This window comes from Pavona decussata, unplaced genomic scaffold, assembly GCF_977016875.1.
Source record: "Pavona decussata unplaced genomic scaffold, jaPavDecu1.1 SCAFFOLD_233, whole genome shotgun sequence".
Taxonomy (NCBI): domain Eukaryota; kingdom Metazoa; phylum Cnidaria; class Anthozoa; order Scleractinia; family Agariciidae; genus Pavona; species Pavona decussata.
Window position 1 is genome coordinate 3,420,465 of NW_028145638.1, and position 25,931 is coordinate 3,446,395.

General features: G+C 38.8%; 4 protein-coding genes and 1 long non-coding RNA gene across 5 annotated transcripts; 3 read left to right on the forward strand and 2 right to left on the reverse strand.

The window, feature by feature from the left end:
• The first annotated feature begins 5,899 nt into the window (after nucleotides 1–5,899).
• On the forward strand, nucleotides 5,900–10,420 carry LOC146458433 (DELTA-actitoxin-Afr1a-like). Its single transcript, XM_085090940.1, has 4 exons — nucleotides 5,900–5,968; nucleotides 7,917–7,959; nucleotides 8,378–8,572; nucleotides 9,110–10,420. Exons 1-4 carry the CDS (start codon nucleotides 5,906–5,908, stop codon nucleotides 9,562–9,564), a joined length of 756 nt encoding a protein of 251 aa, XP_084947066.1. The 5' UTR covers nucleotides 5,900–5,905; the 3' UTR covers nucleotides 9,565–10,420.
• An 877-nt stretch (nucleotides 10,421–11,297) lies between these two features.
• LOC146458434 (uncharacterized) lies at nucleotides 11,298–13,041 on the forward strand. The gene is made up of 2 exons (XM_085090939.1): nucleotides 11,298–11,532; nucleotides 11,645–13,041. The coding sequence occupies exons 1-2, from the start codon at nucleotides 11,492–11,494 to the stop codon at nucleotides 12,387–12,389; spliced, it is 786 nt and encodes a 261-aa protein (XP_084947065.1). The 5' UTR covers nucleotides 11,298–11,491; the 3' UTR covers nucleotides 12,390–13,041.
• Nucleotides 13,042–13,118: 77 nt separating this feature from the next.
• On the reverse strand, nucleotides 13,119–14,406 carry LOC146458435 (uncharacterized). Its single transcript, XM_085090938.1, has 2 exons — nucleotides 14,031–14,406; nucleotides 13,119–13,559 (listed from the first exon to the last, which is right to left on the reverse strand). Exons 1-2 carry the CDS (start codon nucleotides 14,404–14,406, stop codon nucleotides 13,147–13,149), a joined length of 789 nt encoding a protein of 262 aa, XP_084947064.1. The 3' UTR covers nucleotides 13,119–13,146.
• Nucleotides 14,407–16,891: 2,485 nt separating this feature from the next.
• On the reverse strand, nucleotides 16,892–17,838 carry LOC146458436 (uncharacterized). Its single transcript, XR_014858274.1, has 2 exons — nucleotides 17,732–17,838; nucleotides 16,892–17,377 (listed from the first exon to the last, which is right to left on the reverse strand). It is a non-coding gene; the product is annotated as an uncharacterized LOC146458436 (long non-coding RNA).
• Nucleotides 17,839–19,939: 2,101 nt separating this feature from the next.
• Nucleotides 19,940–25,668, forward strand: LOC146458437 (nigrelysin-like). The gene is made up of 2 exons (XM_085090945.1): nucleotides 19,940–20,044; nucleotides 21,950–25,668. The coding sequence occupies exons 1-2, from the start codon at nucleotides 20,023–20,025 to the stop codon at nucleotides 22,297–22,299; spliced, it is 372 nt and encodes a 123-aa protein (XP_084947071.1). The 5' UTR covers nucleotides 19,940–20,022; the 3' UTR covers nucleotides 22,300–25,668.
• Nucleotides 25,669–25,931: the final 263 nt, after the last annotated feature.

Consider the following 25,931-nt stretch of genomic DNA (forward strand, 5'->3'; position numbering starts at 1 on the left):
CTATACAAGAAAACGTAGGGAACACACTACTATGTTTGTCGTATACGAAAGGGATTTTTTTGTGAAAGGAGTACCATGTACCATTTCAGTAAAAGCCCAGGGGTTGGACATTAGAGAGGAGTTTCCATCAGCCCGTTTAAGAAGAAAAGAAACTTCGATCACACCTTTCACGTAATTGCCCCTTTGGTGGTCCGTTCTGTGTGCCACCTAGACGATCAGAGGGCTACGAGGTTGAGATGAGGTAACCCGCTGAGCTAGAGTGACCTGTTATAATTTCAATTAATCAGCATTAACCCCCAAAAACAAGGCTCTTAGAAAACTTTTCCTTTTCCATGGATCGATTGTTCTACAGGATAGGTTACCTCATAAAACATTGACTACGTAGCTCATTCAGTTTCCATAAATACAACAGCATTGAGTGAGCTAGAGTGACCTGCTGTAATTTCAATTAATCTCCATTAACCCCCAATTAAGCATGGCTCTTAAAGATTTTATCCCTTTTCATGGATCGATTGTTTCACAAGATAGGTTACCTCATGAAACATTGGCTAAGTAACTTATTCAAATTCTGTAAATACAACAGCATTGGGTGAGCTAGAGCCGACCTGCTGTAATTTCAATTAATCACTATTAACTCCCAAAAACAAGGCTGTAAAAGCATTTTTCCATGGATCGATTGTTCTACAAGATAGGTTGGCTCATAAAACATTGGCTAAGTAGCTTATTCAAATTCCATAAAAACAACAGCGTTGAGTGAGCTAGAGTGACCTGCTGTAATTTCAATTAACCACCATTAACTCCCAAAAACAAGGCTCTAGAAGGACTTTTCCATGGATCGATTGTTCTACAAGATAGGTTACCTCATAAAACATTAGCTACGTAGCTCATTCAGTTTCCATAAATACAACAGCATTGAGTGAGCTAGAGTAACCTGCTGTATTTTCAATCAATAACCATTAACCTCCCAAACACAGGCCCTTAGAGAAGTTTTCCTTTTTCGTGGATCGATTGTTCCACAAGTTAGGTTACCTCATAAAACATTAGCTACGTAACTCATCTACATTCTATAGAGTGACCTGCTGTAAATTTCATAAATCTCCATTAAACCCAATCAAGAACGGCTCTTAAAAAACTTTTCCTTTTTCATGGATCGATTGTTCCACAAGATAGGTTACTTCATAAAACATTGGCTAAGTAGTGTTTTTAGATTCCATAAATCCAGCTGACAAAAAACGTTCACCATTCAGTTAAGCGAATCTCCGAGTGAAGGTAAGTACTTTTCTTTTATTGTATCCAGCGAAGCACACTTCCATGATAACAGACCATTTCTACACTTTTACAAATACGCTGTTTAAAATTAATCAACTAATTGGTCTTACAGTTCCACAATACTTTAAATTTGTCGATTTTATTCCGCGTTCAAACTGACTTTGTCTACAGCAGTGACAAAGTTTCTGAAACCAAGTTTGTAACTGATTCCGTTTTCCACTTTAGAGACAAAAACAATGCATTTTTATGGACGTCATTCACATTTCTCAAGTTTCGATGAATAGGGATATAAACGGCACACATATCGCTACATTCATGAGATGTTTTTTTCTCATTCTAGAATGCTGTAATGAAAACATTTTTTTATTGCTTTTCTCCCAGTGATTAAAATATTTTCACAGTTGCCTCCACAGAGGAAATGTTTCTGTAGAATACTACCCAATACATTCACGATACCGTGATTTGGCCTTAAGACGGAAAAAAAGAAATCTGCAGCAGTAAAGATTTGTTTCTAGCACTATTGCCGGCCGTTTTTAATTCTTTGTCAAGTCTTTTAATACGTTAAAATTTTACTGTTTTTTCAAAGGCTTTTTTTTGTTTACTATTTTATTTCCACGGTATAACGCTTTCGTTTTTCTCGAATACTGCTTTTGTTGATTTTAAACACAAGGTAAGGACAAATTTCGTCAAAGGGGAATCATTGCTTCATTTTTACCACAGTTTAACTTAAAATAAAATCAGTGAAATAATCTAGAGAGTATGGAATTGGTAAAGAACATTGCTTCTTCATTTGCCTTGGTTTTTACTTCAACAAAACAAGCACTTGAAAGTATTGATCTTAAACAGCTTATACTAACGACACTTCAATTTAACCTGTTGTAAAACACGTTTCGCCACTTACACATTCACTTAAGGGCCAGTTTTGTTTGGAACTTAAGGATATTATTTAACGGAATATAAAGTAACTTTACATATACAGTTTACCAATCAATCTACAAGAAAAAAACAATGACGACGCGTTCAATCGTACTCGTAGAAACTTCTTATTGATACACGTCAGGTGTTGTATTTTTCTTAATATTATTGTTTAAAGATCTGAAAACAATTTCCAGTTATCTTTTTATGGCTTTAAGAGATTTTAAAAATTATTCATTTGTCGTTTTTCAGATGTCCGGGAAGAAGAACGATTTAGAAAAAGATTAGGAAAATTCTTGCAACCGTGATATTAGTCAGTGGTGATTCTTATATCAGTAAGCTGTTACATACCTATTAATAACCAAGTTTTAGGTCCGTGCTGTAAGTTACGGACCTCGAATCACGTTGATTTATCGCGCTTGGGCCATAAATCAACGGGAAAAAACGAAGCCAATCCGTAACTTACAGTACGGACCGAGAAAACGAGGTTAGTAAGATATTTATTATATCTCTGAGGTTAATCGGGCGTGTGGGAAAGGACAGTACAGTAAATACGCAGCTATGTGTGGCGAGGCTCGTGCATGGCTATAAATTTAACTGCCAATAAAGCAAAAAGACAATAACTAAATGTTCTTATACCCTCCAGAAATAAAATGGGCTGGATTAGCCTTGTTACCTCGATTGTCTTACTCGTGGCGGGAACTTTTGCAACACTGGAATCCCCTATCAAGCGACATCACCCCAAGCAGTATCATGAAATTCATTCAGACGGAAAGGTTAGGATATATTATGTAGCTACTTCAGTTAGCCTCCTTGCATATTTTGTTTGTCATGAAATTACGAAAATGATTTTTTACGAATTAGGAAATGTGCTGATATTCCGGCTCACTCCAGGTGATTCAGTGTGATAAACACCTCTTAAGGACGGTGCCTACTAATACCGAAGTATTTTTGTGCAGTTAATGACTATGTGGGAAAAGCAGATCTTAGCAAGGCCTATTGGAATCCAAAAAGAAAATTGGGGGTAACCACGCATTTTTCAGAGATAATTAAGCAACAATATCTCTAAAAAGTGCCAAAATATAAAGCAATGTATGGAATTTTTTCCCAAATTGAAGCTTAATTTTCTCTGAAAAATGCATGGTTACCCCCAATTTTCTTTTGAAACACCAAAGGCATTTGGTAAGTTTCTGCTTTATCCGCATAGTTTTAAACTGCGCAAAAATATTCCTGTATTAGTAGGCACCACCCATAGGAAACCCGAGTATCTCGCGATGCGCAGAACGTATGCGCAGTAACAATAGTAGGCACCGTCCTTAACACGGCCTTGTTACTCGCGTATCAAAAGAAAGTTTAACCCGACAAAATAAGCACCTTTCGTTAAAGGCCGATGTTCACGGTCAAGCGCATGCGCGAGCAGACCGGCTCAAAAATAAATTGTACGGGCCGACACTAAATTCGATGCGAGCTTGTGGTGGAACAATCTGTTGAAATCGCGCCCGAACTTGGATCATCCGCTCTTCGTTCTTCACTTTTTATAATCTTTGTTTCCTGTTGTAAATATAAGTTCGATTTTTGTAAGGTTAAAAGTGTTTTAGCATCCGAAAACGACATTTTTGTCGATGGATCGTCAAAGGAGACGTCGCAGCCGACCGGCGACGGGACGTTCTGTGGACGGCTCTGGAAGCACAGAAGTTAAGGCGGACAGAGTGGAGTGGATGTAGAAATCCTGTGTGGTTAACAAGATACGTCCACCAAACGTGGAAAATTGGTAAAGGGATAAGTCTGTTTAAAATAGACAACGATTTCGCGGCACATCTGCTTTCACTGGAAATGGCAAAGGTCACCAACTGGCTTTGGATGAACTCGCGAGGATTTTCCAGATTTCAATCGTACTGTTTGTTCATATGGAAGTCAACTATCAAAACCGGAGAATTCGACGGACAAACAGCATCAAACATCAGTGGTTTGCTTTGGATGGAAAAAATTGTACAACACTGAGACGCGAAGCGAATAAATATGTGATAGCTTGTGATCAAATGTGCGAGTAGTATCAAATGTGTAGTCGTCTATTAGCGGGCTCGAATAGCGGGCAGTAGAAAAAAACCCCAAAAGATTTGCGGCAAACTACAAAATCTACTCTAAGGTATTCATTTATGTATAAAATTATGGTCATTGCGGATGGCAAACGCAGTTTTGATTTGCCACCATGGCAGAGTTTTCTCAAATGCATTCCAGCATCTCGGAAGGACGCTCAGTGCTGTTGTCACTAAACGGTTGCATCGCTTCTTGAAGCTTGCGGATTTCTCGTTCTTCGCCTTCTCGCACACTATAGAAAGTTTATCACTGAATGCTGATGAAATACTTGATTTAACGGTACATAAGTTTGAGGGAGCGAGCTTCTCGGCTTTTCGAACCGCGCGTAATAAAAAAAGGTCAATGCCGCGAGATATCGACATTGTACTAAAATAACATTGGGTCATGTAGGGATACCCTGTTTAAAAAGTGATGAAAAAGATACCCCGTTCAAGACAAAACACCCTGAAAACCATACCTTATCGGGCCGCACGTCCCCGTTAAGGTCACATAAGGGAGTACCCCCCGGGTCTAGATCATACCGAAAATTACGATCCGTCATTGACCCGGCGTCACATACATATTAGGACCGTACAAATGGTTTCTGTCTCTAAACGAAAGGTGAAAACGTAAAGATTAAAGCCCCGGGATTATAAAAAGCATTCGTATGACAAATGTCGTTTTCCCCTGTATTACATTCTGACTGCAAGAAATGCAGTTCTATCTGGTGGTTAATTATTGCCCCACTATATCTAGTGATATCTAGCTAGTGATTATATCTCTGTATCTATCTATTTGGTAGCCTGAGAGCAAGCTCTCTTAGGGGTGGGGGGCGGGAGGGGGAAAGAGGATCCACCCCCAAGAGAGCTTGCTCGCAGGCTATCTATTTGGGGGAATTGGCGATGCTGGAGGTTATCACTGTTAAAAGATTGTAGGCTTTACGCACCACACAGTCAAATAAGGCCCGAGTATAAGCTGGAAACAGCTTCTTGTTACAAATAGTTTATAGTGATGATTTGTGCACACACGCAAAACAACTGAAAGGTTTTTGCCTCTAATACTAAACCTCAAATGTATTGTTTATTTCAATAAAATGTTTGAGAAGCGACAGATGCGTAATCAAGGACAATTTCCTTATTAAGCGGGTTGAAATTTGATATTCCAAAGGTCTTCATCAACATGCCGTGAATTTTAATTCTCTTCTTTCCACGTTTGTCAACATATCCAACAAATAGATATAAATTGACTTAAACGCATCTCGCCATGCAACTGCCCGCCAAACAAACACGGGCGCATTAGCATTGTGGGATTACGTAAGGACGCACGGTTGGATGGACAAAAGTGACGTCATAACCAAACCAAAATTTTTCGCATTCATGGGTTTCCCGACCCTAACCCTAAACCGCTATACAGAAAACAAAAACGAAATAAATTCTGGTAGTAGTAGTCAGATGACGCCATCATAAAAAGGCCTTTTAAACATAATTTAAACGGTAGCCTCGTTTCCAAACTAGATCTCGACCCCGGGATGGAGGCTGCATTTGAAGTAGCTGTAAAAAGGCTAAGCGGAAGTAGGCGGCAAGCAAATCGTGAATAAAAACTAATTGCATTTTTTTTTTAGAGAAGACCTAAAGAAGACCTGCTGATGCGATCTAACCAGTCCAACCCTTTCATGGAAAAGCATACTGAAATGTCTCTATACAGACAGGTGAATAAATTCAACAATTTTGTTGTTTCTGATAAATAAAAAATTGACATTGGTAACATTTGATGGAAATATAAGTGGATATTGATCACGTGGTTTCGTAAAGGGGTCCACAAAATAAGAGACCTAATGAGTGACAATGGTAAATTTCTCCCCTTTGAAGTTTTCTGTAGTAGGTTTGACGTTAAAGCTTGCTTTACAACATCTTACGGTTTATGCAATTCAATCCGTCAAAATTGGAGCAACATCTCCAAGGAATTCCGAGCCCTTGTTGATTTAATTGCTAATTCACGCACTAACAACTTGAATGTTACCACCGCAAACCTGCTACATGCTATCGCTGACAGTAAATTTGTGCCACCTTCATCAGAGGAAATCTATCAAAGATATATCTTCTACCTTGGAGAATAAGTGATTAACTGAGGAAATTAAATTGCGTATGTTTCAGTTTATAATTATTCATAAAACGGTGTTTACAAAGGACAGGCTTTTCATTGCAAGTATTGTACAAGACGATAAATGTTATTTTTGTAAAGAAAATCCTGAGACACTTCTGCATCTGCTATTTCACTGTCCGCTTACAGTAGTTTTTTGGAATAATTTTCGGGAATGGTGGCTTCGAAACACCCAGATTGAATTCAACCTTACTCCCGCTAATGTTCTATACGGTGTGATAGACAATTCAAAGTTCTGTACGTTGCTCAATTTTGCCCTTCTAGTTGCCAAATTTTATATACATCGTTGCAGTCTAGACGAGGCTCCCCTTTTCTTCTCCGTCTTTGAAACAGAATTACATGAGAAAGCTCGCGTCGAATATGATATTACCAAGGGGAAAGGTTATCTTAAACACTCCAAGATTAAATGGGAACCGCTAATTCGCAACAAATTCATCGAAGACGTGGCTATTTGAGGGAACCCTTGAATCACTTTCCATTTCTCTTTTTGTTGTTGTTCTATTTTTGTTGTTTTCTTTCGATCGTTTCTTTTCGCTTACCGGTTCATTCGATCTGAAATATTGTAAATAATTAACAATAAAAACAAAAACTAGAGGAGTGTGTGGATGGGTTATCTAGGTACCTTTTAGAAGAGCAATGCAAGTGGCTTTCGTACTGTAATGTAAATAATGTCAGTTATAATATTGTATATATTTTTAAAAAAAGTTGGTAGTGAAGATACAGTGTTATTATTTGTTAGTACCGTAGTATAGTATAGTATGCTTATATTGTAAGTACAGTCAGTACTGTAATTACCGCTATTAGTGTAAATCAGTGTTAGTAGTGTTACATAATGCTAATAAAAATTAAAAAAAAAAAAACAATCCTGATCAGAAATCTATGGGGTCATGATCCGTGGGCAAGTGTATCACTTGATATTGACTACGACATTAGGGTATTATCGGCATGTTTTCTTTTCTTTTTCGTTCTACTTTCCATCCCGGACTACTTCATCAGCGCAGTAGAGCTATTTTCTTCAAAAGCTCTATTTTCACTCAACTCTAATAACCTGCAGCTGCATTGTTTTATAGGGATGGGATCATTGTTCTGTTGTTCGTTCTTTTGTCGTCTCGACCAACCATGAAAGACGTTGTAAATGGTACACGTCGTCCCCCTGAGCGAAAACGTCAAAGAATGAGTCTTGAATAATTATGTAGTCGTATAGTCTCACTTGTCGTCTCATTTGTAGTATCGGATCAGATTTAATGAAAAACGAATATCGGCCTACGCCACTACAACCGTCAGAACAGGTAACATTTAGCCAGCGTCAGAGCAGAATGACGGATTATGGATCATGTAAAGAAGATGCGGCAGCGCAGGTCATGAATATTACATGAATGGGATGGTAAAATGAGAAGCGATTGAGTTTATTTCGTAACAAATAAGTACTATTGTAAAGCGTTCTTTTTGGTTCCGACAGACTTTTGAACTGCTAAATTTACTTCTTTCCTACACAGGAACCAAATGACTTGCTTGATCGAAGCAGTAAGACCAAGCGAGGTAAGAAAGCAAAGCCGGGGATTTTGCAGACGGATTCATTTAATTAATGACTGCTCTTGTTGAGAATTGCTCTCTTACTTCGTGTTTAATGGGAAGTTTTACGCGCCTCGAAACAGAAGTAGGGGCTCGTGCTTGCCTCGTGCTGGAAGAACGCAAAAACTAATAATAATAAATAAATAAATAAATAAATAAATAAATAAATAATAACGTCTGTTCTACGAGGTAATCGCTCGCTATCAGCCCAGATTAATAAAAAAAACCAACCTTGTTTTCTTCAACTTAGCCGAGTGACCTCAGTAGTTAGTTGTCAATCCTGCATTGATTCCTTATATATATAAAGAAATACTTAAAGTGTATGGCAAAGTCTGTGAATTATCCATCGCAACAACATCTATAGCACGAATCTTTTTGTTTACAGCTGACCCAGTCACTATTATCGCCGGTGTTACACTAGCCGTTGCCGTGCTGCAAACAGTTCTGAGCACTCTTGGTGACGTAAAACGCAAGGTCGCCATCGGCATCGACAACGAGAGTGGATATAACTGGACAGCACCTTGCGTATACTTCCACTCTGGCACTACAGACAAAGTCATGCCCCATGACGTTTATTCAGGTACTGGAACTGAGTTTAATATAGGGGAACGGATCGGAAGGGATTTGGGTAGAGAAGCTGCATAAGGTTAAGTTTGTCATTTTGGATGCAAATTGACCCAAAAGTGTAAACCAATTCCTTTTAGTATTACAGTTGACATACGAAATTTCTTTATGAAACTGATGGGACTAGAGGCATTAGTATTCCCCCTCGATAGGACGCTTTCCAATCGTAAATGGCACTACAAGGACAAGGTCGTTGTAGAACGTTCGTTTTTCAAACAATTAGCCACTGTCTTTCTAAATTTAAAGTTTTACAAGCTGTTCACCGGTAGCAGCTATTATTTTGCTGGTGTCAAGAAGGAAATTTGTAAACTACAATCTCAACACTCCTGGGGACAACACCCTGGAGAAGTTCATCAACTGTATACCAGACAATACTGATCAACATCAGGGAGGTTTAGGAAATGTCCAAAAAAAAAGACTATAAAAACTAGCTAGTTTTAAAATCCATGCTCATACTGATCCTTTGTGGCCTCTCCTATTTTGTTAACATCAGGAAAGGCCTTACTGTATGGAGCACGAAAAACCTCGTTTTCCTTTAGCGGTGCTGTGGGAGTGATGACCTATTACATCCCAAAAATGCACAGCACACTGGCTGTCATGTTCTCCATTCCTTATGTTTACAACTCGCACAGCAATTTGTGGAATGTGGCGCTAAAGCGTGGGGATCTCAAGGCCGACAACGACATGTACGATGGAATGTATCATGGGACGTTTGAACTTGGTTATAAGAAACCGATGAAAGGGAATAACCGTTGGGAATCTAGATATTTAGGCCACAACCTTAAAGCCAGGGGTGCCATGTCTAATTCTGGTACGGCTACTCTTGAGATACATGTGGAAATATCTAAAAAAAACCGTACCCAGAGACGTTACCCCCCTTTTTCTCGAAGTTTCAGTAAAGAAAGTAATGGTTCTCTTCCACTGACTAAGTTGAAGTCGAATATCTGAGGCGACTAATTTACAAAAATGTAAGTCTGAGACAAAATTCCTTGGGTCCCCCAGGATAAGCAGTTGTGCTGGTTATTTTTTGATAATTATTTTTTGCGTATTTTCACATCATATTTTTTGGCAAATCGCTAAAATTAACAGTGTCTCGTAGAATGTTAGCTGATAGCTAATCAGAGTTTGTGCTTCGTTGCTCAGTATATTCGGGGGCTTTTTTAGTAATAAATTGCATGCTACCGTAAGAAGTAGGCTTTAAAAAACTAAAATCGCTTTACTTTTCATGTTTTGTTAATTATAACTGCCAATGAAAACTTTAAAAGCCAACAGTAGTTATTCTGAAAACAACTTTAGTTTTATCGATTTCTAGAAAGGGTCAGTCAATGGGTTAAGAACTTGTTTTAGTTTGAATTTATTTCTCTAAACGAGTTCCGCTCCGAAATCAGTTCTATAAGATCAATTAACAACGTGAAATAACATAACTGGAAGTGATCCTGAGAGAAAATATCGGAGTCCTCCCAACGGAAAAACTTTTCCAAGTCGGATCCCAAATATCAAGTAAAAGTGTTTTTGCTGACTTCACAGTGTTTTGATTATGAATGTTTTAGCTGACCTGTTGACTGTTTTTACTGACTGATTCAAAATTGAGGAAATCTTGACGAGTAATTACGTTGTTAATTATAGAGTTGAGACCAAGCGGCCCCAGGTTGCTCATCAACACTCTATAACTCATTAAGTATCTGCTCAAACTAATATTTTACTGGAAATGTAACAAGTACCACTCGACCAAGTATATACTAAGCTTACTGTATGACTTACTGACAATGTTTTGGAGTAAAATAAACTACTGTTGGAACCAAAGTTCTCAGAGTTTTATTCTCGTTTCCTGTATTTTTTTTTTTGTAATGCTATCTTTGTGGTTCTGGTCCCAAGAAAGTTGGGGTGCTTTCCCGCAAGCGACTGAGTGCCTTTTGTGATTTTATGATTTTATTTTCTCTCAAGAATTGTTGCAATAGGTTAGAAATTCAACGGTTTTAGAGACGGCCGTATTCGTTTACATACTCGCTGGAAAATTGTGCTTTTCTGGTTAATTGACTCCTATTTCAGTAAGCTCTTTGAACGAGATTTCTTCAGCGCCAACTGGTTAAGTATAACAGCTTAGGTTGGTTTTCACTGGGGACTTTACGCAACCACAACGGCAACGCCAACGAAAACGTCACTTGAAAATACAAGTTCGTGTTACTTGTACTACTTTGCGCTTATTCCAATTCGTTCAACTTCTACAATGTGGCCGAACTATCCAGTAACAGAACTGGTGGGAACGGTCTTCAGGTTAACACAGAAAATGAAAAATTTACTGTCATGTGCTCACGTTCTCCATAAAACCTTGAATTTGGGCATTTCACGTTGTTGTTTGGCCGAAGATGGAGACGAAATGTATCAAAATTTGTAATGCACGTGCACAGCATTGTTTAGCCTTTTCTTTATTGACGTTTTCGTGGCCGTCGGCGTCGTGTTTTCGTGAAGTCCCTACTGGCGACGGAGTCGGAGCCGAGGTGGAAGTCGTGAGAGTGCTTCGGAGAACTCTTCGGCGAACGAAATCATAAGAATAGGGAACTTAAGCACCGACGACGAAACGAGAGGACGACGACGGCCGGAAGTCGAATTCTCACATTTGGGCGTACTGCGCATGTCTTTGTTTGAGATTTCGTCGTCCACGTTGCGTCCACGAGGGAATTTTTCCAGGAAAGCCGTTCTCTTGAAAACGTAAGTAGAAGTAGCGTCGTTAGGACTATGTTCAAAGGATTTTGATCTATTTTCACGAAGCTTGGTACCTGCTAAGGTTTTAGATTGCGAGTGGATCGCATTGGATGAATTTTTTTGCTTCTTTTGCAGGCATATTTCACAAGTATTTATTGAAACTCTTCTCAATATGGCCGCCTCCCTTTTGCCAGAGGAAGAAACCGAGAAAACGTAAGCTACAAACAGCTATGTATTTTGGTAGATTTTTCTTTTCGATACAGTGACAGCTTAATACATTTTTCGACCAACTTGGAACTTATTTGTTGTTTTTTATTGCATCTAGAAGCAAGTACTTCCAGTGGACGACAGATCATGATGTTATTATGTGTAGGGAAGTGCTCGTGAGCGAACCCTACAAATTCAAGCTAAGAACCCCTGAAAGAGGACAAGCCTGGGAATCCTTAGCTCAGCAGCTCAACAGTATTCATCAGCCGAAGTTCAGAGTAACCGCCAGATCCGTGCGTGATCGGTTTTCACTGCTGTCGACAAAGTATGCACAAAAATTAAGAATGGAGGAGAGAGCTTCAGGTATCGAAGTGGAACAGACAGAGCTAGAGAAACTGATAGATGAAATCTTAGAGCGAGAGAAGGACGCAAAGAGGGAACTAGACTCAAAAGACCGTGAAAAGAAGAGTAAGGCCGACAAGGAAAAGGCTACAGCTGAACAAGTCAGGAAGCAAGCAATGGAGAGAATGGTTAAGCGAACAGGTGATGACCAGGAGAACAAACAAAGGAAGCCAAAGATCAGGCGAAGCACTGTTGATGCTATAGATTACTTGAGAGAGAGATCAGAAAATGAGAGGGAGTATAAAAAAGAAGAATTAGAGATCAAGAAGAGAGAACTTGCTGTGCAAGCTGAAAAGCAAGATCAAGCTCAAAAGCAACAACAGGCTATGTTTTCAGCATTAATGGCTCAAATTCAGCAGCAACAACAGCAACAGCAGAATGTGCAAGCAATGCTAGCAGCACAACAGCAGCAGCAAACCAAGCTTCTGATGGCATTCATGGAGAATAACAAGAAACAGTGAACTTGTTAAGCTTAGTTCAAGACTGTGAGTAATACTCTCTCATAAGATCAGTTTAAAAGCAATTTGCAGTTGAATTTGTTATGAACCCTCCCAGTTACTAGAGGTGTCTCTTAAGTTTTACATTTTACATTTGAATTGTTATAGAACTGAACCAGAAAAATGGTTGTTGCACGGTGTAGTGTAACCAGTGTAGAATTTAATGTTTTCATGGCTTCTAAACTTCACACAAATGTCAGCCGTACTTCCTATTGCTTATTTTGCAATTCTCTAGTGCATGCAGATTGTTGTGTTTTGAGTTTTTCATGAATAAACTGTGTTTATTATATTTGGAATGGTTGTGTTTGTGCTTTTTATTCAGTTATTAACCTTAACCCTTTGAGCCCTAATTTCAAAGAACAAATTCTCCTATCTTGTCCTCATACTTTTCTTATAAAAGTACTAGGGAAAAGTTATTAAAATACGAAAATTAACCTTGGGTGATCAGATCCTTAACTCTCATGACCTCAGGGGTTGAATAAGCATTGATATTACAAGGAGAAATTTGATACGGATTACTGTTAGGGCTTAAAGGGTTAATTAAGTAAAAAAGGAGAAAGAAGATTCTTTAATGGATTTTTCAGTTCTGTTTTATTTTTACTCTCTAGTAATCAGTCAACCATCACTTCATAAGCATTTTTCTGGACTGCATGTACGTTTGGCTGCACAGCTTTCATATATAAGATATTACAAGCCACAAGTCGTTGGAACCTGTTCACTCCTAAGCAAAATAGTCTTCAAGTCTTGGTGGTCTGAGATCAAAATAAGTTGAAGTCAGGTTTCCATAGAAACATGTCAATGCATTTCGAAGTATGACAGAAACCACATACATTTTCCCAACATTGTTTAAAAAGATTTTCAAATTTTTTTTGAAGTCGTTAAATTTAAAAGAGTTAATAATGTCACCAAATAACCATTCGACCGAGCTCCTAACAGCACTCATTTTGCCATTGTATTCCTCCATTTGAGGAGTTAGAACACCATACTTGAAAGGGCCTTGAAGGTGTATCCTTAGTGGATAAGCCGGGTCACCGTACACACAGAGTGGCTGGCCTGCTGGATTAAACGCAAACTGCTCCAAGTCATGAAGCAGCCCTGAGTCAGCTAGCATGCCTGCGTCATGCTTCCTTCCTTCTAAAACACACACACCAAAAAACATTATTATTAGCTAATTGATAAAATAATTTATAAATAGGAGCTGCATTCATGTATATTTTAGTTAGGAAGGAACTGGACAAGGATTAGGGTTTGAGAGTGACTTCATGCACCACATTTTATCACCCATAGGGAGCGAAAATGTCAACCACTTTCCTGAGGGTAGGGTGCGGGTGGGGGGCGTGGGGCTTACGTAGGGGAGTATTGGGGACTTGTGGAATGTTTGTGCCCTAGAGGTGGGAGGCTTCATAAGATTTTTAATGGAAATAACTTTAAAAAGCAACAGGAGCATGCCTTAAAGCATTGCCTCACATCTGGGTGAAGAGTGAAAGGTAAGTGAGGACCCCACATGACAGTTGTTTAATAAACAAAGTAACAAGTACCCTTTGTAAGACACTACCCAGAACAGTCTGTCAATATTTTGTACTTCTTAATTATTTTATAACTTACCAATTGGACCATATAAGTTTGCTATCAAACCATTTGGTAGAGCCACGCTTTGAAACTTAAGGGCGTGAACCCGCTTGTGGCCATTGTAAAGAATTCGTTGGTGCTCTCCAGGCCGTGAAATGGGTCTAACGGTGCCATCTATGAACCCAAAACAGTTGTCCAAGGGAGCTCCCTTAGCTGTTATAGCATCAACGTAGGTCTGGAGGTTTGCAGGACTAAGAATTTCATGATTCCAGTGCAGTACCTTGTGTCCATGGGTATTGTAAATGTAGTCAAGCATTTGGTTGGTAATCATACTTAGAACTGGTACAGGTTTAGCAAATCTGTGAATCATATCGCCATACCTACAAGGGTACGACATTCGCTTGAGCAGCATTAATTTCGTTTTTGCGTCCTGTGTCTTTTGAGTTGGTGTGCCTGTGAACGGCTATGCAGAACTTTTCGAGATTGCTGTAAGGACACCCAAATAGCCCCCCCGCTTGAGTTTTGCAGGGGCATGTGTCGGTCGAGAAACTGGTGCGAACTTATGACGACTCTGACCTCGTTTTCGCGCTAGAGCCATCCTTGTAGTCTCGTTTTCGTATAAGTGTCGCCCCCTCGTTTTCGCGCTAGAGCCATCTTTTAATGTTGCAAGCGGGTCGAGTTTCACGTTTTGCGTGCTTGTTGGTGTGCTTGCTTGTGGAGTTTGACCTTTTCTTGGCGTTTGGTGTGCTTGCTTGTCGAATTCTGTAGTGTGCTTCCTTGCTGTGTGGACTGTTATCAGACAGTGGTGGTTGGACACGGTTCGCAAAGCATGCTGGGGCGAGTTGTCGGTTCGAGCTCAGTTGAAACAAACCTTCGTGCTGTGCGGATCTCAAGGAATGACAAATTTTCGCTTCAAAAAGGCAGAAAATCGGTTAATTCGGCAATTTATTCGATACGTTTTCTCCGATTACCGTTAGCGCACATCGACTGACTAATTTAATGCTCAAAACGTTGGTTTTACACGGCGATCGATCGATCGAAAGCCGGTACAGCCCCAACTGCTCCATGTGACGCTTCATGTACTGATTACCATTTCCATACAATTCAATTCCAAAACCAATCCTGTCGTCCTTCTATGAAATCGTACCTTTTGAATTATAATGTATGATCACGGGCTCGAAAATCTGGCATTGAAATATTCAGAGTTCATAACTACTGGAATCCTATTCTGGTGGAAATAGCCGAATATTATAATATGAAAATGAGGTAAACAAGGATAGGGAAATGAAGATTTTGACAGATTTGCTGGATAGGAATTTTGTTTTATCATTCTGTATACTTGTTGTCAATGAGACTGGGACATGGAAAAAAGCTCTCACAAAAGTTCATCTTGCAAGAGTCATAGATTTTAGCCACTAAAATATATGTTTGATATGATAAGTTCTTCAATAATTGTTTTATTACATCACATGTTGCATGAGGGGAATGAAAACATCAAATTGATTTTCAATGAAATAAGTCAAAAAAACCTTGTAAACATTGCCAAATACTTTATTTTCCTTTACTGGGCAGACCTTTACTTTGTATGACAGACAGTGTATTGGATCAAGGCGAGGTGCATGCTCCCTCTTTTATATATTTAAAAGAAAATAAGGCTTTTTAATACAAACATCAATACACAAAACAATGTTATGGAGATTATGTACATTAGTACCCTCAAACATAGAGAGTGTGAAAGCCAAATAGTAAGGTGGTAAGGAATCACAAATGAACAATAAAAATTCAGAGTAAGTACAAATAGCTGCTCCAAAATGATTACTCGTTCCCATAGTCTAACATACTATGATAGCACACAATATAAAAATATTGACTTAACAACAGTTTTGCCCCCCTCCCCCCCTTTCCCATTACTACAATGGTTCAGCCTTATGAAAAGCTCCAATTATCAAATCTATGTTTTTTATGTTATTTTTTAAAATAATAACAATCATATTAATAATGAAAACCGCTGCACATATTGCACATGTAATTAATAACTTGGCAAAGGGGCACAGTATTATAGTCACACTAGATGTCCTCCTCTCCTTTACATGGGGAACTCTGCTCACAAGGCATGCCCCCCACTCATAAACGACAGGCCTGCTTACATCGAATTGTATCTTGTACACCAATGTGAAGGTGGATGACTCGACATAGTTTGCAGAGCATATCAGAGATTTCAGCTACTGACAACAGTCAATTACAACTGAGATCAAACTTGGCGAAGGGGCACAGTATTATCGTCACACCAGATGCCCCCCTCTCCTTTACATGTACTTGTCACTTTAAATCTACAACATATGATCAAATAATTATGTAACTGGATATTTAGAGAAATATTGAAATACAAATTGAGGGGAACTCTGCTCACAAGGCATGCCCCCCACTCATAAACTAAGGGCCTGTTTACATCGAAGTGTACCTTGTACACCAATTTGAAGGTGGATGACTCGACATAGTTTGCAGAGCATACCAGAGATTTCAGCCACTGACAATAGTCAAGTACAATATTATTAAGATCAAACTTGGCAAAGGGGGGCAGTATTATAATCACACCAGATGTCCCCCTCTCCTTTACATGTACTTGTCACTTTAAATCTACAACATATCCAATAATTATGTAATTGAATTGGAGAAATATTGAAATACAAATTGAGGGGAACTCTGCTCACAAGGCATGCCCCCCACTCATAAACTAAGGGCCTGTTTACATCGAAGTGTATCTTGTACACCAATGTGAAGGTGGATGACTTGACATAGTTTGCAGAGCATACCAGAGATTTCAGCCACTGACAACAGTCAAGTGCAATTGACATAAAATATACATACATCTACTTTGAAGGTCATATTTAAAAATCAGCTGTCAATCTCTTTTATTAACAACACAAATTATATACAATTTTACACAATATATATTTATACAATAAGCACAGAGGTAATAAGGGAAATCATCACTAGAGATTTCATATATGCTTGACTTTTGATGTAAAATACATGCCTGAAGTGACTAAATATTTTTTTTGTATGGGAATATATGGAAATGTATACTGTCAGTTAATGCATAGAGTGTATTCAGCTCAGGCATGCAAGATATACTTTAAAAGTATAAGTAGAATGTAATTTCTGCTCAACTGATTCTCTATGGAACTAAGTCAAGTGTTTCCCCTTCAGTAGTTATTATTTTTTCTGTGGATCTGTGCTTGTGATAATAATATTTCTGATATTTTAGGTGACATCTACCAATAGTCCATAGCCCTGAAGCCTCAACATTTTTGTCCTGAGGTGAAATAGCAAGTCATTTAGAACAGCTGGCTATAGCTTTCACTTTAGCTTTAGTTGTACACCTAGAGACAAAACAGGCAAAAAGGAAAACGTCACAATAAATCTTTATGTTACATCGTGACTAGCTCATTGTTTGCTCCTCACAATTGCCAAACTTTGAACACACATAGCAGAAAAACGGTGAGAGGTGCGATGGGGTGCGATGCCTTAAAATCCAAGAGTAACTCTCCATAAAACAAATGGTGCAATTTCTTTTCTTGGAACCCTGACGATATAGCGTCAAAAAGCAAACGCGTTCATTGATCATTGCACGTGGAGAAAAGCCGCCATATTGGACAAGCTTGCGAGGAAGTCGAATATTGACGACAATAATCAAGGAAATTATGAGAAAATACAATCACTGGTCACCTACATACCTCTTCACTTGTTGAATCCTTTCATTTGGGAGAAAAGCCGTCTTCACGGTGAATAAAACAGTAAATAACACGAAGGAATTATTCGCGTGAAGATACTTCATGAAAACGCTGGTGAGAGAATATGGTGATGTGATTGGCCAATTACTGCTACCATGATGCTTTTCGGACCGTGTCCAACCACCACTGGTTATCAGATAAGTTGTGTTGTTTACGCTTGAAGTTAGAGTTACTGGCATTTGGAATCTTGCGAAATTATTGCGAAAGCTTATCGATGTTCAGTTCCTTCGTTTCAGCGGGAGTCGAGTTTCACGTTCTTGCATCGTTTTTGGTGTGCTGGCTGGACGGCTGTGCTTCGTTAGGGAAGTTGCGTTGTTTAAGTTAGAAAAAAATACTTTCGGGTTAAATTTAGATTTATCAACGCCTTCACGAAGTGTGTACGACTGCGAAGACACATGGATAAATTCAGCGTAGTGTTGTTACCCGTTTCACTACAAGAAACCAACGCTGCCTTGCTTGCGCTGACTAAATCAAGAGACAAGTTGCGTAGTTTCAGCAAAATATATTACATTTACTTTGGGAGATGTGTAGCTCGGCAAATAATTTACTTACCGAGTTATGTAGATTGGCAAATGGCCATGATTTGTGGTCATTAAAGCAAAAAGTTGCCGAGTTGTGTAGTTCGGCAAATGGCCATGATTTGTTTCGAGAAAAGCAACATTCCTAGTGCGAGTGAAACGAATTGGTGAAGTTGCAATGGCAAACACTTTATCGAGTCATTCGATTATAAGGGATTGCAAGCACTTGGTGGTACCCAGTTTTTGTTTTTGCAAGGCAACGTTGGTTTCTTGTAGTGAAACGGCCACAGTTCGGTTCCGTTTTACGGGGACCAACTCTGCGAGACAGCCGCCAACTTTGTTTGCGTTCTTAATTTTGTTGGAGCTATGGATGTGCGCACGTGTATGCTCGAGCTGGAAAGAGTTCGCTCTTCAAGCGTTTTGTCGCTTCTTTGCCAATTACAAGCGAAAGTATTGTGCGTTTTTTAATCAAGGAAATGCTCTTTTCGAAGGTTTGATTCAAAAGATTAAAGCATAATTATGTGCAGCGTACTGATTTAGCGAGGTTAAAAGCGATCGCGCGTGTTTCAATTCTCGGCTTGTGAATTAACAGCGGCCAAAAAGTCGCAATATTTTAGTTTCGCTTCATTCACTGTTAAAACTGGGTTTAGTGAACAAGTTATCCAGTCATCTATCAGTGGAAGACACGGTTACAATCTGAATCAGTTGATAGAAAATGGAGAAAACGTGACATTGCCTTTTGAGATGATCTCAATAATATTTATGCAAATTTGTAACGCTACGCCGAAGATGTCTCGTGGCGGCTTTCAATGTCTGCTCAAAGGCAATGGCATATGAACGGCCACGTTGAAGTTTCCCCAGTTCCTTGCCGAATTCTACCGTAAATGTTGTACGCTTTAAAATAAGGAAATGCTTTTTTCGAAGTTTTCATTCAAAAGATTCAAGTACAATCAAGTATAATCTCGCGTTGCGTACTGCTTACGCAGCAAATATATTTTTATATATTTTTTCTTTCATTTAGTATATTTTAGCTATTTATTTAGTTGTTTATTTATTTATTTATTTATTTATTTATTTATTATATAATTATCAATCTTTTGGCTTCTATTCCTCTATTAACGTGAAACTCAACTCCCGCAACAAACGAAGGAAATGAACATATCGATATGCTTTCGCAAGATTCCAAACTTCAAAAGTAAACAATGCATCTTCCCTGATAACAGTCCACACAGCAAGGAAGCACACTACAGAATTTGACAAGCAAGCACACCAAACGTGAAGAGAAGGTCAAACCCGACAAGCAAGCACACCAAATATCCATTATATTATAAACACTGGGTTATACAATGATAACATTTTTTTGTGATTTAAATAAACATGTGAAAAATATCTGGCAGTTAATGTAACTTTCTTTTCCCAAATGGTCGAACGCATCTCACTAATCTCTGATTACTACTAGTTTATTATTAACACCAACCCCGCTAAATTAACTCGAACTATTTTTTGTTTCCCTTTGCAGTTCGAGTTAACGGAGTTCTTTTACTGAATCCAGTAATATATTGTTGTTGTATTTCAGTTGGTTTAGAACATTTGTCAACGCTAACGAAGTTGCTTGGTAGTATTAAGCGCACAATTACCATCAACATTGAAAACCTAACTGGATATCGCTGGCAAGCAAGCAATGTACACTTCCAAGCTGGAACCTCAAACGCACTCATGCCCTACATCGTCAATTCAAGTAAGTACCTATGAAGTAAAATTTGTTTTCGTATTTTTGAAGCTTGTTGTGTCCTGATTACGAAATGACAAAAGAAATTTGAAAAAATCAACTAAAACCGACATTTTTCGCCTCCCAAAGAACCTCAAAATTCACTAAATCGTGTCGCGGGGACTGGGAACGAGTCTTTGCTCAGGACAAGGCTGAGACGTAGCAAATGCCTCGAAGAGTTGTTTACTTCTCACTTCTGAAGAATTTCCTACGTCGCAGCTTCGTAATACGATCGTTTTGGCCGAGTGCAAGATGGAGACACTTTTAAGACTTTCGATTCGATTTATTCCGCGTTGAGAATGTTTCACCGCCTAAAATCTACATATTAAGAATCAGAAAATAATAAGCTATCTTATTAGAACAATTTTACTACTTCATAGGCACTTTTAACCCTTTAACCCGTACTATCAAAAAATAAATTCTCTATTCTTTCCCAATACTTTTCTTATAAAAGTACTGGAGAGAACTTATTAAAATATCAAAAAAATTCATCTTGGATAATCACATCCTTAATTCTCATGACCTTACGGGTTGAATAATTAACAATTATACACCGAAGTGGAGTGGATATTTACCAAGCCGCGAAGTGGCGAGGTAAATATCTACCACTGTCACCGACACTGAGGTGAATGATTGTTTTAGTATATACCACACAAGCAGAATAACTAGCGGGCCGAATTTCCTTTATTGTTGACATTATACCGGCAAATGGTGGGAAATTTTAAAATCTCGCGCGCCGCGCGGTAAGCGATTTCTTGTTGCAGAAAGTTCCGTCTCGCTTTCTTGCGAACAACTAAAACTTTTTGAGACACTTGTTTAGTTGCTAAGATGTCATTTCTTCGATTGTTGAGTGAAATTCGTCTTGATTTCGAAACCATGCTCCTAAACACTAGATGTTTCATTGTCTACATTGTAATTATAGTGTTCGGCAGTTTTCGTAAACAAGGCATTGTAGTTTCATTTTTTGCCTTAGAATATGAGGTTGGAACGATTAAATAACTTACCATTTAATACCGTCAAACTAAACTTTGTTGCCATTTTTGTATTTTTTGTAACAGCTGCCTCGTTTATCTAAATAAATTCCTCTTTAGTGACCGTGGCGAAGCGGGAATCATCTTGTTTCTCTTCGGTTGCTCGGAGGTGAATAGTACTTGGTTAATCACCTCCGAGCTAGCTAATCAGCCGTCGCGAAAGGCTATTCACTTGTGTGGTATATACTAAGGATTGATATTACAAGGAGGAATTTTGCTGATCAGTGATCAGCATCAGTGATTAACTGTTTAAAAAGGATTAATATTTGTAGCATTACTAAGTAAGCAACTACTACAAGCCACGCAAACTGATTGGCTAACTTAAAAGCGAATACGGACTGATGGGTTGCTCAAAGATAATACAAGATAGTTAGTTGTTATGTGCATCCGATGAAAAGTCATGCGATTTAACCCGTATTAAAGTCATACAGTCCAGCTGAGAGAGAACGTTTCAGTGCACATCCACATTTTTCAATGCAACGATTGTTGACTTACGTCAGAAAAACTTCCCACATTTTCATTTGTGGACATTAAAGGAGACGTAAAGTAGGCAGTTACAATACACCTAAAAGTAGCTAAGTGGGTGGGTGGGTAGGTAGATGAGTAGGTAGGTAGGTGAGTGGGTTGGTGGATAGGTAGGTAGGTGGGTGGGAAGGTAGGGTAGGTAGGTAAGTGGGTGGGTGGGTAGGTGGGTAGGAGGTAGGTCCGTTTTACGGTTAGGCGCCGTGTCAACATGAAACGATAAAAAAGGGTAAGGATCATGACCCTGTCACGATGATCTGCCCCTGGGTTTCTAAGGATGGGTATACATGACTCACGAGTGTTTTGCTATCGTCATTATCAGATGAAACTCTCGGGTACGAAGGAAAACTAGGTGGAGGTTTCAAAAAAGCAAAAGGAGTCAGGGGGGTTATGACTTACTATATCCCGAAGATCAACGAAACATTGGCTGTCATGTTCTACGTTCCTTTGGCAACAACCAACTTGTGGAACGTCAAGCTTTACAAAGGAAAAGAACGAGCTACAGAATCGATTTACAAAGAGATGGAAAAAAAAGATAATTACCCGCTCAAAGGGGACAACGCCTGGTACCATAGGTACCTCAACCCAAATGATAAAATCGAAATGAGGGGTGCAATGGCAAGTTCAAGTAACACTGCACTTCACATTACAGTGTACAAAAACAAAAACTGAATGATCACTTCACTGTGTACTTACCAAAGTTCGTCTCTGCCTACTGAGCGAAAATTCAAAAATTAAAATGGTAATTTGCGTGAGAATTCGTAACGTTTCGGACCGTACAGTTCTCTGATAATGCAGCTCTTGTAAGTTTTCATATTTTTTTGTTTACCATTGTAAGCAAGGGTACCCTAAAAAAATACGAAGACGGTAGAAGACATGGTGTCAGTAGTTTTTGATCCTTGCTCATGTGGCATTTGACGTACAGTGTGTAGGTACTCAGTAATGTGTTTCCCTCTTCAGCTAGAGGCGTGTGATTTCATTTAAAACTGTGTGTGATTATGCTTTTAATTAGTTTCCACTTTTAGGGGCACCCTGCAACGAGAACAAGTAGTTATAGTGATATTGCGGAATCGTGAGTTCTTCCCTCGCGCGTGTTTCCAAAATACACGCATTCTTCCTTTTGCTCCGCGGGCAATGGTTTTCTGTTCTATTTTGGCAGGATTCTTTAAGGGAGTTTTTCTTAATAATGAAACTTGAAGGAAAAGAAATGTTAGAGAGATTTAGAATTTCGTTTATCTTTCATTTGCCGCTCGCTGTTTTCAGTTTCTCAGTAAAATTTAGTAGTTTTGCGGTATTATGAAAGGTCAGAATTATTTTGCACTATTCTCATGCATCAATATTCCCATTTTTTCAAAACGCGCGTTTGCCGTAAACGCGATTCTAAATCTTTCTATTATCTTTTCGGATAATTCACTAGAATTCTGAGTGAGTGAGCTGTAGTTTGTGATAATCTGCCGGAAAATCTTATTGTTTTTCCCCACCTCACATTGGGAAGTTTGAATTGAAACAACATTATTTTCAATTTCTCCCTTGTTTACTTAGGCCAGAGTTAATAAAAGGCAATGGTTATGAAGCCTGAAAAAGGTCCTTGTTATATGTTTTTGTTAGCATTTTTGGCTCGAACATGCACAGACCACAATGGATTTTGAAGTGCGTTGGCCCAACCGACCAATAGAAACTTTTCTGTTAAGGTATTCAACTGTAGTGTGCATGAGCGCGCGTAACAAAAAGGATTGTGTACGGTCGCGGCCCTTCCAGCATGAATTGTAGCACTATTGTTGTCATTGCAAGGTTTCATAACCAGTCCCTCAATTAACTTTGCTTAGGCCTCACTTTCAAACAGCTCAGTACTTCGCCAAAATGATCATCGCTGGGTGCCCCTAAATAGGTAACAGGCTTGCTTAATTTTCGACTTATTGATTACTGCTTTAATTAACTAGCGACTGGTATGTTAGAATTTATGTCATTTGATTCGATTGGATAAACTGACTGAGGCTGACAATTTTTTCGTTTCAATACTAGTTTTGAAACTGCCAAGACAGAAACCCCTCGATGTTGGTTTACCCCTGGGGGGTACTCCTAGGGATGTTTGGTGGGGTGTGCAGCTCAGTTCTCCAAACCCTGACCCTATTTCAGACGAAAATCTGTAACTGAATTTACCGGTTACCCTTTTCAGACCTTAAACTGGTTTCTAGAATCCATACCCATTTCTGTAAAATCCATATTGTTTTCAGACTTTCAGACCAAAATGGTTAAAAGGTATCAGAATGAAACGGTTAAAAACCATACCATTTAGGGCCATGCATACCTTACCCCCAGTATAGTTAGTATGGAGGAGTATCCCCAACCCCCATCACCCTTGTGTTTTACTTTAATTTCCTTTTAGCTCTGACACCAGTCGAGTTTATCTTTAAGCAATATAACTTTGATTTTTAACTTTGGCGTTCCACATTTTAGAATTGTCGATTCTACTTGCTAAATCGCAAGCGAACGAGTAGACTTAAGGCCGATTTATAATGGTAATAGGACTGACTGGAGTCCGATTCGTTCTGTAATCATACAAGTGATTAAAAAATCGGACGACCGCGTAGCGGGAGTGCGTTTTGTTTAATCAGTCGTATGATAACAGACCGAATCGGACGACACGAAGTCCTGTTACGAATTAATGATGACCATTACAATTTCCGAGAACAAGTGGATGTGACAAAAAATTCAGTCAGACATGAAGGAGGAAAACTTGAAGATTAACATTTAATCCTGATCGAGACCATTACAAAACGCCTTCAATTAATTGAAAGCAATTTTGGAGAAAAAAGAAGAAGAAAAGAAAACTGTTGGCAAAGAAATCCTCCATTTTAGACAAAGTCAAGCTTGTGAGTTACTGTTGCTATAGAAACTGTAACCATAATTATGATTGGTGGATTTAGTGCAGTCTTTAATGTGATTGGCTCATAGAACTGTAAGATTACATTGTCCGATTACACTGTTTGCAGGATAATTAGTGCAAAATAGAGCAGTTTGTGAATCAATCACATTCAAGGGGATTGTAATGGTTATGACTAAGACGGTATAATAACTCAATTTTACTTACGACTGTCGTGTGAGGCATGCAAAAATAACGTATATACAACTCTCGTTATTCAAATTGCCCGCGCCAGCGATTATCAAAGTTCAAAATCCTACAACATTTTGCGTATCACGCAAGGCAAGTTGTATAATTTACACGAAACAATTTGCATCATAGGTTTGTTGACCAGGGCCAAGTTGTCCGAAAGCCGCTGAACGCCAATCCCTGATTTAAAGTTAACCGAGGTTTGTACCTCGCTTGTTAGAATGTTTGTAAAAGCTGACTTTTAGCTAAAGGTAAAGAAAAGTCTAAGTCAAAACTGAAAGGCAATTAGAATATTTTGGAAAAATGCTGATTGATTAGCAATTAAACTCAAATCAAACTTCAAGTTAACCCAGTATTAGCTTAATCGGGCTTTGAACAACTGGACCCAGGATGTCAGTCGCAATGACCAAGTCGTATAGTCTAAATCGGCCTTAAACATGAGTGTTGGTGGTTCGTCTTCAGTATATTTTATTAACCTTTTTTCGAGTTGTGTGAAATGTGTGCAAACAGCTTCTCCTTAGCTGTTGAGTGTAATTGCTTATTCAGGATATTATCTACAGTTAGAATTGTGTGAAACACACTTGACATCATAACCGGCTGAAGCCAGGAACGCGTGACAACACGGAATAGATCGGAACACTGGAACACAAAGGTAAAATTAAAAAGTTCAGGACTAACGCGCTCCTCCCTCCTGGAGGAGGGAGCGTGTTGCGTGACGTGCCCAATTAATGTCCTTATTAGATCTAGGCCTGACCACACCCTCATATGGTTGGTTTAATGTTCCAGAAATCTGTGGTGTTCCGGGTTTTAAAACATGCCGTGACTTTTGTAACCTCGCGGCCAATGTAAAGCCCCAATTCGATCAATTAGATATATAATCCTTGTAAGCATTGTGTTCATGATTTGAATAAAAAAATAAAGTGTGACATATAACAGTACAAAGTATTGATTGATTGATCCTTTTTATTCTCGTAGACTGACTAAAATATACAACATCTTTAAGAACTGTGGAACTATACTGATTATTTGACGAAATTTTAAGCCTTGCATTTGTAAAAGTTTAGAAAACGTTTGTAGTGGAGAAAAGTGGGAATGGATTGAAGAAAAACACCTTCCACCCTGAAGAGATCCGCTTAACTAACTGTCAAAGGTTTGCAGCTGTTGGGTTTGCAATCTGAATAAGCTAGCCCAA

Coding starts and splice junctions, on each gene's coding strand:
- LOC146458433 (XM_085090940.1), top strand. CDS start 5,906: ATGCGATCTAACCAGTCCAACCCTTTCATGGAAAAGCATACTGAAATG. Junction 5,969..7,916: donor AAATGTCTCTATACAGACAG/GTGAATAAATTC, acceptor TTTCCTACACAG/GAACCAAATGACTTGCTTGA. Junction 8,573..9,109: donor GCCCCATGACGTTTATTCAG/GTACTGGAACTG, acceptor TGTTAACATCAG/GAAAGGCCTTACTGTATGGA.
- LOC146458434 (XM_085090939.1), top strand. CDS start 11,492: ATGGCCGCCTCCCTTTTGCCAGAGGAAGAAACCGAGAAAAC. Junction 11,533..11,644: donor GAGGAAGAAACCGAGAAAAC/GTAAGCTACAAA, acceptor TATTGCATCTAG/AAGCAAGTACTTCCAGTGGA.
- LOC146458435 (XM_085090938.1), bottom strand. CDS start 14,406: ATGCTGCTCAAGCGAATGTCGTACCCTTGTAGGTATGGCGATATGATT. Junction 13,560..14,030: donor AAACTTATATGGTCCAATTG/GTAAGTTATAAA, acceptor TGTGTGTTTTAG/AAGGAAGGAAGCATGACGCA.
- LOC146458437 (XM_085090945.1), top strand. CDS start 20,023: ATGCCCTACATCGTCAATTCAA. Junction 20,045..21,949: donor GCCCTACATCGTCAATTCAA/GTAAGTACCTAT, acceptor CGTCATTATCAG/ATGAAACTCTCGGGTACGAA.